Source organism: Rattus norvegicus, chromosome 2 (genome assembly GCF_021556685.1).
Source record: "Rattus norvegicus strain SHRSP/BbbUtx chromosome 2, alternate assembly SHRSP_T2T, whole genome shotgun sequence".
Lineage (NCBI taxonomy): Eukaryota > Metazoa > Chordata > Mammalia > Rodentia > Muridae > Rattus > Rattus norvegicus.
Window position 1 is genome coordinate 81,012,820 of NC_141535.1, and position 11,828 is coordinate 81,024,647.

Consider the following 11,828-nt stretch of genomic DNA (forward strand, 5'->3'; position numbering starts at 1 on the left):
CTAGTAGACAAAGAAAATTATGAACCAGATATTGCCCATAGTTTAGTGAGCAAAATCAATAAAAACTAATGCTAAAATACAATTGGAAAATATTATGATATAGGTGTGTTCAGAATGCTTAGGAAACAGAAGGGAAACAAGTATGAGTGAGGGCTTAGATTAGACAGACTCATTCTGAGATATGGACAAGAATGAGTGTGGCTTGGAGCTGAAGAAAGATTTTTCTTGGCAGAGGGAAAATAGCATGAGCTCACCAAAGCATTCAGTGACTGTTTACCTGATTCTTGCCAACTGCCAAATGCGGTTAAAGTTGCAAAAGCAGAGACCAGACAAGATGCCCATTCTTGTGGCTCCGTTTGCCATGCTGTAGTAGATATAAGAAGCAACTATTAACAGGTGCAATGTAGCAGGTGTTCATTATAATTGATTCAGATTTCTGTTGAATAAACAGTTCATCAACCCCCCCTCACAAAAAAATGAAGCAACTATCTTCAGGTCTTGTTACTTGCATATTTGGTGTTTATATTAAAGTTTATCCATAATGCTGATGTCAGTGCTTGCAGTCATCCCTAGATGTGCACAGAGAAGAACAATATTGGAGCCGCCTAATAAATACCTTGATTCTGAGGTGAGGCTGAATATAGGAATGCTCTGCCTCTTGGTTTGAGCCATTATAGCATAAACAAATGCCATTTACAGGGTCCATTTTCTGTTATGCTTTTTTTCTATATATTTATATCTAATATTTTATGTATAACTTACATAAATACACATGTTTGCATACATTTATATGTTATATAAAGTATATAGAAGACAGAAAATATTATACATGATAAAGCATATTATATGATTTATTTTTCTGTTTAATATTACTCTTTGCCACTATAGTACTTAAAAATTTACCTTTCTAAGGATAGAAAGTCCCTATAGCATAACTTATGGAGACAAGGCATATATTAGATAAACTTCCTTTAGGTGTATGTTATAGTGCTGGCAATCTTGAATGTTAATGGATATCAGGATACATATAAAAGGTGCTATCAAACATAAACAAGGTTATATATTGATTGATTGACAATGAATGTGATATTCTCAGAGGTTCGCAGGAAGTTAACCTGACATCTCCCAAAGGATCTCAGCATCTGTTAATCTGTATTGATGATGGTTTTAAATGAGGTGATGACGGAGAACTGAGAGAGCATGTGGAGGTATCAGACAGCATGTACAGGTGTCAGAGTCCTTGTTCATCTAAGGAAAGCACACATATACATGTACGTATGGTTGAGCATGAGATAATTTAAGAGTTCAGAAAGGAGGGAAAACTTCACTGAGTCTCAGAGACCAATCAGGCCTGCTGCCATCCAGCAACAAAGGGAAGTATGCAGAAGTATGCAGAGGTAGCATTGGCTATGCCTTGTATGAGGAACAGAAAGATGTGTGTGTAGATAGTTGGGAAAGGTGGTGAAGGTGTGAGAAGAACTCAGTGTGTGCATGAGTATGCACACACAGTGAGGACACAAGGAACAGAACTCCTGTGTGCTGTAGGTGACAGATATGGGATCAGTGGGCAAAGGAGAGGGTGTCCAGCTATGAAGGGTGTGGTCAACTTCCAGATTTGGGATTCTTTTGGGTGTGTGAGTGTCATGACTGTAATTTCCTTATGGATAATTTCTCTGAAAAAAATCCCCAGGCTGGAGAAGAAGAGGTTGTGTGAGAGAGGAAAGAAGAAGACTAGGAAGGGGTAATAGTGCACCTTGGCAGGTTACAGGAAAACAGAAGATGAATTATTAAGAGTAAGGTGGAAACCTGTAGAGATAAGACAGAGGGACATGTGTTCTTAGAATGACTGGTGGAGGAGGGGAGGGAGTTGAGAACTACTCCATGGTTTGGGGCATCAGTTGCTGTGCACTGTGAATGATTAGTTACTTTATGTTGCTATACCATCATACCCTGCTCAAAAGTAACTGAAGGAAGAAAGCATTTATTTTTAGTTTGTAGTTCTTGAGGAATAGACTTGATAATGGTGGGGAAGGCATGGAAGCAGGAGCATGGGGCCAGTCTGGCAGTTAGGCAGAGAGGAAGCGGATTGCATTTCACCTGCACATGTTGGGGAGGGAGAGGGGGAGGGAGAAGGAGAGGGAGAAGGAGAAGGAGAGGGAAAGAGAGAGGGAGTGGGAGAGGGAGAGGAAAGGGAGAGGGAGAGGGAGAGGGAGGGAGACACAGAGAGAAAGAGGGAGAGAGATACAGAGACAGACTCATAGAGACAGACAAAGACAAAGAGAGCTAGAGAGAAAGGGAAAGGCAGAGAGTCAGAGGTGGGGGGAGGAGAGCGGGAGAGGGACAGACATACAGAGAGAAAGAGGGAGAGAGATACAGAAACAGACACACAAAGACAGACACACAGAGACAAACAGAGAAACAGAGAAAGACAGAGAGCTAGAAAGAGAAAGGCAGAGAGAGAGAGAGAGAATGAGGTGGGGGGGAGAGACAGAGAGAGAGAGAGAGAGAGAGAGAGAGAGAGAGAGAGATAGAGACAAACAGAAACAGAAAGACAAAGAATCAGAGAAAGAGAGATAGGCAGGGAGAGGGAAACTCATCTGGGGTTTCTTCTCTTCATGAATAGATACAGCCCATAAATGCTTGTGGCCAGTCCCAAATGACACACTTCCAAAGATTCTATCTCTTTGAGGTTCCATAACCTCCCTAAACAGCACCATCAATCGGGGACCAAGTATTTGAATACATGTCTTAATGGAGCAATTTCTTGTTCAAGTCACCATGGTGAGCCTGGGTAGATAGAGTCCCTCAAGCAGAAGGTCTAAGCTCCAGAAGTGCAGAGAAATGATGTCACAGAATGGACAGCTGTGGTCCATGGCAGAAAATGTTTCTGGCATGTGTGTTCTAAGATCTGCCTGCGTTGGACTTATGCCAGGTTTGAGAGAGAGAGAGAGAGAAGCATAGTTCCAGCTGTGCCACAACCCTGTTGGGTTTCAGTATATATCACCATTCTAGAGCACTGTGACCTATCAATAATTTAACTCTGATTACAAAGGGCTGGGGTAGGTATAAGAAATATGAGCCTACACATTATTGCAGGATGTTGAAGCAAAACAAAGGCCAGCAGGATCATAGCACGACTTCTTGCAGTGGTCAAGAGGGCAAAGAAGAACAGTACTAGGGAACCTTCAGCATCTCAATATTTTCAGGTACAAGAAAGCTTAGTTCTCCTCTGTCTACTCCTGAACTCTGGATTAAGGCCCAGAGTTAAGGCTGCAGAGTTTGGAATGATCTTGGAGATCTCAGTGCAAATCCATTTCTTGTTGACTAGAGAAGCTAGATAAGGAAGAGGAAGAGGAGGAAGAGGAGGAGGAGAAGGAAGAGGTCATTCTAAGAGTCTATACACAAGGTTTTAAAAGCCTGATATGGAGGAGCCACTATATATTCAGTATAGTTGGTTTCTGTAATGTTTAAGCTGTAACTGTAACAATAATAACATTAAAGAAAAATCTCAAGAAAGTCCAGCTTTCCTTTGTAATTTGTAGTATATACCAGTCACCCTCAGAACAATGCTGGGTATCATGAACTGGATGAAGTTTTCTAGAAAGCATTTAGCTTGGGGAGTTCCTGTGAAATTAGCTGTGGATTTCCTCTGGAAGAATTGGTGCTGAAGGCATGAGGCAGGAGCTGAGCTCCACTGAGGGATGTGCGGGCTACCAGCACACGGCTTGCACAAGTGTCACTCTGGATTTTGTGGCTGAACTTTCCTTATGACTGGAAGGGCTGAGACAAGATTCAACTGAGGCTTTGGGAAAGTCAGTTTTTAGACTGTTGGTGTGAAATCCTGGGGCAGGAGTTATTTTATAGAATTATTAATGACATATTCCTTTTACCCAAAATATGTCCTTGAAAATTTGCCTCATCTTATCACTGTATTGTCAAAGTGCTGTGAGAGTGTGTTCCACATAAAATAAAGAGATGACCTTCCCACAGTGAGCTGGGTGTTGCTTTGCTTTCCTTGTGACTAGACTGTAAAAGTCCAAGGCAATTCGGCATTGAACCTATCAGCATGGCCACAATACAGTCATAATTTCATAATAGAGGCAATTTTTCATCATTTAATAGCAGATTTTTATAGGGCAGCTGAGCCCACCCTGCTGGACCAGTCAGTGAGGAGACTCATTAGCTGCAGGTGAGGGTGGGCGACAAAAGAAGCAAATGGGAAAAAGAACTCTTTCAAGGCATGGAAAATAGAAGTGCAATTTAGTTCTTTATCCTTTCCTTGTTTTAGCAGACGTTGGTAGAAACTTGTTTTTCTTTGTGGTTGGAGACAGTGATATTTGCTAATGGAAGACGTAACACCGCTATTGCTGCTCTCATGCACAACATTTCACTTGATTTCTTTCTGGTAACTAAATAAGGTTCTAATTGAGATACAGAAGCGTGGCCTCGTCAACGACCAAAGGACACTCCAAATGTATCACTTTAAAATTAAAAAAAATCTCAGTTAATAGATTTTGCACTGATATGGAAGGTGATTTATCACTTTAAAATAAAGTTGTTATTGAAGTACAGAAACAGGGCTGATTTATTTATTTTCAAAAGGAAGGTATCTGGATATTTGTTTTAATACTAAAATATGGGAATGGCGTATCTCTAAATTTAACAGTTCATGCTTATCATGTGGACATCACAGGGAAAACACTAAAGGTTTATGGGACTCTCAAAAATGGGAAAACTTTGTACATACAAATTCTAGATTCTCTACCTGCCTCTTCCCAGCTTCTTTTGAGAATAGCGGAAAAAATATACCACTCCATAGGATGACTCATCTGGGCAGAATACTGTGTCTAAACAAACTCCAGGGCTGTAACTAAAGAGAGCTGGAGGGAACAGAGGGGTTGGAATGTTTGGGGCGGGGGTCAAGGCATTGTCCTCTGAACACTCCACAGGGTGTGAGGGAGGTTTCAGCATTTCTGAAGATTGTGAGGTTATTTTGTGCCAGATATTTGTATTTCTCACAGCACGGCTTGACTCACTCTCATCCAAGACTGTGGAGGTAACTGTGTGAGATAGGGCAAGCTACATAAGACAGTTGGGAGGCAACTTCCCGACTCCTGGGGCCCCACAGTAGTTAATCCACTTCTAACTTACAAATCTAGAACTCTGTAGAGGAAATGGGGAGCATCAGTCTGGGGAGATTTTCTTAGCGAAAAGTAAAATTGAAAATATGTCTATGTCTGTAGGCATGCATCTGTGAGCATGAAGATGTTTGTATGAATATATGTATAGGTATGAATGTGCCTATATGTGTGTACATGAATATGCAGGCATGAATTTATGTGTGTACACACATATGTGTGCATGTAAGTGAGTGCATGCATATGTATGCATGTGCGTGAATATGTGTATGCCTGGGGGAGTATGTGAATATGTGTGTGCATGCATATGAATACATGTATGTATGTGTTTGCATAAATGTGTGCCTGTGCATGCCTGTGTAAACATATGAATATGTGTACATGCATGTCTGTGCACACATGTGTGTGTGCATGTGTGTGTGCATGTGTGAGCATGAGAATGTGTATACATGCATGTATGTGTAAGCATATGTATTTGAGGGAGACTGGAAAAAGTAAATGTCATGTATAACATCAAGTACTATATTTTAGTGGACATTCACAAAAATTTTCTTATTTAAACTTCACAACAAATCTGTAAATAGTTTTCCATTTACAGATGGGGAAACTGAGGTTTCAGGTTGTTGGATTTGCTGATGACTATGGCTACCAAGCAGCAATGCCACTGTGGGATGCATGCAGATGCTCACCGCTTGGCTTTGGAATATGCTGCAAGTTGAACTGGGCTGTCTACTTCATTGTCACATCCTGCTGCAAAGATCAGGAGTCAGCCATACTTGGCACAAGACCAAAGTCAACCATACATGGCACAAGACCAGGAGTCAGTCATATATGGCATGATACCAACCATACATGGCACATGCCAAGTTTTGCAAAGATTAGGAGCCTAATAGGCTGTGGGCCTTCTGTCCCAGTTTGATTCTTAAGGTTTTATAGTCTTGGAGAAATATCTTACTTCTTTAGGTTTCATCTTTCTAATCTGTAATGTAGGTAAAGGTCTTATACTTAATGACAGTGTCCACAACAGAGTTGTTTAAATACCTGAACTGACCATGTTGAGCATTCAGAAGCCACAAAATGAAATACTTTTATTAGTACTACTATCATTATTGCTTTAAATCACAGGATTTTAAGATGGGAAGAATGACATTTATGGAGCAAAATGGAAGGACATCCTTTAGAACCGGGAAGTTGGTTATTTTGGGTATTGGCAGAAACACACATGGTAAATGTGAATGAATGCATGAAACAGGTAAGGAAGTTAAGTGACCAGAAAGCAGAATTTCTCTCACACAATTTATTGAGATACTCAGTGTGGAGTCCACACATTTTCATCCCCCACAATCTGTTTTCTGGAACCCTAAGCTTAAAACATATGTGGCTAAGTTGTTCTCCCTGAGCACTTATCTTCAAAGTTACTTGTCTAAGCAGGGGATTGAGTACACACAATCTGTTTGGTGGTGGGATTTTCACCATGAAATTATATTTGGGGTGACTTCTAATCCTGCCTCAGATGTTTGCTACATGCTGTGAGCATCTTCAGTTAAGAATCAATTAAAAATAAATAAAACTGAGTAAACATTTCAGAGAATGTTTTCCTCTGCTTATTAAAAAGGATTCTGTTATTTTATAATTTCAATTTATTTTGGAATTAGAATCCAAGTAGTCAAATATTGTACAAGGTATAATTGTTATAATCATCATTAGACTAAAAAGTAAGACTCTAATGGCTTACTTCGAGGTTTATAAAATGACTGTTAATCAAATTTACAACAAGAACAATTAGTTGTGTGTTTTGTGGTAGCTTGTAGGTTCTAGAATTAAAGGATTTAAATATATCAGTTAGTATAGTTAATATTTTGTGATTCATTGCCAGCCATTTACTTGATCAGAACTTCAGACATACTTACACACATACACACACACAGACACACACACACAGACACACACACACACAAACACACACACACACCCAGACACACACACATACATACACACACACAGACACACACACACAGACACACACACACAAACACACACACACACACCCAGACACACACACATACATACACACACACAGACACACACACACAAACACACACACACAAACACACACACACCCAGACACACACACACAAACACCCACACACACACCCACCCACACACACACACAGACACACACACACCCAGACACACACACATACACACACAGACACACACACACAAACACACACACACAAACACACACACAAGCACACACACACACCCAGACACACACACATACATACACACACAGACACACACACACAAACACACACACACCCAGACACACACACCCAGACACACACAGAGACACACACACACAGAGACACACACACAGACACAGACACAGACACAGATACACACAGACACATAAGAGATACACACACAGACACACAGAGACACTCAGACACACACACAAACACACACAGACACATAGAGACACACACACAGAAACAAACACAGACACACACAAACACACACACACACTCACACACAGAGACATTGCATTCTATATATTTTCTCAACTAGTGCTACTAGCATTATTCTAAGAATAACTGAAGCAGGAGCACCTAAGCTTGAGAATTATTGAGTACTATTCTATTGCTTATTTCTGATGAATGACTTTAAGAGATCAAATTCATAGTGAGCTGTTCAGTACTGTAGTAACTGAGACTTAGCTGTTACTGTTAGCACAAGGTCTTCCAGGCTTGACACCATATAAGCTTTTGCTTTGGATAATCCCATTGTAGTTTTTTATTCTCTGAATTATAGGTTGTTTGCAACATCCTGGCATCCTTTCACTAGATACTTGGCAAGTCCATAGTTGTGCTAAACCTAAATGTCCTCATATGTTCACTTGGGGTAGGATAACCACTGTTCTAAGTCACTACTTCAGAATATTTATTTTATATCAATATATATATGATATGATATGATTGATGTGATATAATAATATATTATACCCTTAGAGATAATTTATAGTGGATATTTTAAAACACACAGATAGCTGGATGAAGGTTCTATTCAGTTAAATAGTAAGATTTTACCTTGCTTGTATAATTTGTTACTAAAATCTGAACTACTCCAATGCATAGCTTCCTTAAGCTAATGGAGTAAGTCAAGTTTCACTTTTAGTGAAATGTGGTTCTTTCTCAGTAGTTCCAAGAGTCATACATAATGCTCCACATGCTTTCCAGAGTAGTGCAGGCATCAGTGTGTGTGTGTGTGTGTGTGTGTGTGTGTGTGTGTGTGTGTGTGTGTGTGTGTAACTTTTGTTTTGAAAGGTTTTATAGTCTCAAAGGGATCAGAAGAACACACTACTTCCTGAGATGGGCAATAGACAGATAGATATGAAGGTAAACTGCTGTGGGCAGAGTGCACTTCATAATGTGTGACCGGAATGTGATTTCCCAGGCTGCTCCTAGGTTTAATTAATATTTGTGAATTTTAAAAAAGAGGGCCTGCACAACTAGTGTAGGTTTTGTGTTCTTCAGACTTGGCTCTGTCTATGAACATGGGGTGTCCAAGGCTGGAGGGAAGGAGCCGGTGCATGATTTATGGGGGAATCTTTGAGGAATGGGCAGGCACTAGAGCTGCATAGTTGGTTTTGGAAGTTGCATTAGCCCTGTACTCTACAAAAGAGAACAGAATCTCAGACTGTGCTGTTTCCCAGTCCTCAAGGGAGAATTGAATCTCCTGGCCATGGCTGTTTCTCTCTTTCTCAGCTATTTTTAGGACTTTGCTTATAAAAGAAATTCATAACACTTTGTTTGGCTGGGGATATTCCCTTTCCTTTGGTTTAAGTATGATGAAAACTACATCACAGAAGGTTGAAAATGAGAATATAAATAATTGGTGAATGTGAAATAAAGGCAACACAATCAAAAGTGGGTGGGTCCTTGTGCCAAATACAAGCCCCACATGCTTCCTTCCTTGGATGCTTAGCTGTAGTTTACTTGTTTTGTCATTGGTGACCGACCCTTGCATTTGTCTGACAAACACTGATTTAAAAGCATGGTAAAGGAAGAGGAAATGGGTGCATAAGACTTGAGGGAGAGAGGTCAAGAGGAATGAGTAGAAAGGAATGCCAAATTCATATGTGGAGTGAAAGAGGAAGAAAACGAGTGGACATTGCTGTTGAGGTCATAGGTAAGAGACTAACAAGAGCAATAGGAGGCTAAATGTCTTTCTATAGCTGATGTGATAGTGCCTGCCACCTTCAGGGATGCTACAATTTCAATAGTTCTTCACTCTATCAACCTTGTCCAGCCTTGGAATGACCTCCAGAGTATACAAACTTAGCTTGTGTTCTGAGATGCTTCACTTAGAAATCAATCAAATTCCTTTCTGCTGTAAATTGTGTTTTGTAGCTGCAAGAGATCCTCGGTTGTACTGCTGTCCCATCTACAAGAAGCCAGTTCGAACAGACTTGAACTACATCGCTGCTGTGGACCTCAAGACAGCCCAGGCCCCTGAACACTGGATTCTCCGTGGGGTTGCCCTTCTCTGTGATGTCAAGTAACAGAAACACACGATCCAAAGTATTTTAATCTTAATTTCTCTGTCAGTGCTGGACATGCATAAATTAGACTGTGTTGTGTGCAATGAATGAGGTGACACAGCCCCATACACTTCCTTGGATGCTTAGCTGCATTTTACATGTTTTGTTATTAGCGATTGAATCCTGCATTTGTTTGAAAGATACTTAATGATTTCAAAACATAATGAACAACCTTCTAATGAATTGTGGGCATCAAACCTCTAATCATGTATTTTCTTTTTCTTTCTATCTGAAGTCTATGTTAAACAGATGCTATTGCCTCAAGGGTATTGTTTGTCTGTTAATGTGGTTCTGGTAGCAGCCAGGTTTTGTAAAGTAACATGGTAGACCTGTGTGAATTTTGTTTCTCTTACCTTTTCTTTCTGGCCAGGTCAGGACACTTATATTCAAGGCTTCAAGGAGCTAATCAATTTTACAAAATAACAGGAAATGGAAGATGGATTAAGATTGTAAAGAGGCAACTCAGGTGAACTTGTAGTGTAAACATGCAGAGCAACATTCAGTGTTGCTTATAATTAGTAAAGAAGATGAAGATTGATGTCTAACAAAAAGTGTGGGGTCTGTACCACTGATGTATTCACATGTTGTTAGAACAATATAAATTAATCCAATCTATCTGTAAAAGAATTTAAACAGAAAGAAACATAAAAAAAAACCCACGGGCTTAAATTCTTATTGCTGTATACCAAGGGGGTAAACATAGTGAAGGCAAATTTTATATATAAAGTTGTATTTAATAAAGGAAATAAGTGGACCTGCTCCACATGCTCAGCTGTAAAGCTATGCTAACAGAAACCAGGATGTCTTAGACAGCTGCTATTGGAGAGTTCATTCGAAGGAATGACAAGCAGACTAATATGTGAAACATCCCATTTACAAAGTATTGATCTTTCTGTGATCACAGCTACAAAGTGAGTTGAATGTGGACAAAAATTAAATAATAATATAAAAACTAAACATAGCAATTTGAAATGTAATGGCTGGAAGAATAGGGATGATCAAAGACCTACAAGGTGTGTGAGGCAATCCAAAAGGGTTTTTATTAACTAGAAAATTCTTCATTTATTTTGTTTTAAGTTTTGGGAACAAATGACCTTCTGCTTCTTCTACTATGTATTGACTAGGAAATATAATTGGCATTATGATTAGAATTATGTAGGTCTGGTTAGCTGTAGTTTCTTCTGAGGTAATGGGTTTTCTCTGTGTCCAGCAGGAGGGGAGGGTGTCTGTTCCCTACCACAAATAGGTCTCTGATCAGCATTGCTACTTTGTGCTCATTTGTGTTTAGTTCCTGTGACTCCTACTGATCGTGGATGACTATATCAGTTGATCCTTGAGAATTATTGCTGATTATTTCATTCTTAAAAACAGATAATACAAATTAGAATGTGATGCAAACTAATAAAAGATTGTTAGTAAATGACTAAATTGTGATTGTTTATTGTTTCTCTTGAAAGAGGGTAATTGCTACTGAGAAACTAGAAAAAATGCTGTCAAAACTATTCTATCAAATTTAAAATCTGTAATTCATATAACCTTAAGATGCAAACTGTTAGTATAGATTTGCAAGTTCCAGAGACACAAAGTAGAAAAGGACATAATACAAACAATTATAAAACGTTAGAAATGAACTTAATGTAGCCATGAAGCCAGGATGAGGCACAAGACCCCTTTCTGCTTGGCCATCTGGTCCCATCCCATATCTTCCTGCTGATGGGAAGGTGGTCAGCATTCTGAATCAGATTTCTGAGGGAGAGAAAAATGGCTGATTCTACTGATGACTTAGGATGCAGTATAAACTGCTGGACTGGGCCTGTGCCACTGCAGATGGGCTTTCCTACCCATCTGTCTCACCGATGAGTTATTTAAATTGTATTTATTTTATAACACCTATGTACTGGGTCTTCTGCCTCTCTGATGATACAATGGACCTATACTGTGTAGATTCAAGAAAACAAGCATTTAGGCATGCAGTTCTATATAATCTCAATTTGAGAGAGAGAGAAGCATATGTAGGGTGTGTAAAAAAAGTAATGTCAAGATTATAAAATAAGAGCTGTGAAGAAAAATACTGGAAATGCAGATCT

The 11,828-nt window shown here is 39.5% G+C and overlaps 1 protein-coding gene across 1 annotated transcript in view; it reads left to right on the plus strand.

Moving 5' to 3' along the window:
- The window catches only part of Dnah5 (dynein, axonemal, heavy chain 5), a 283,019-nt gene extending 271,854 nt beyond the window's left edge, over positions 1-11,165 (plus strand). The window contains 1 exon segment of the mRNA NM_001419569.1: positions 9,551-11,165. Coding sequence (NP_001406498.1) covers positions 9,551-9,702 — 152 coding nt within the window. The 3' untranslated portion in view covers positions 9,703-11,165.
- Positions 11,166-11,828: the final 663 nt, after the last annotated feature.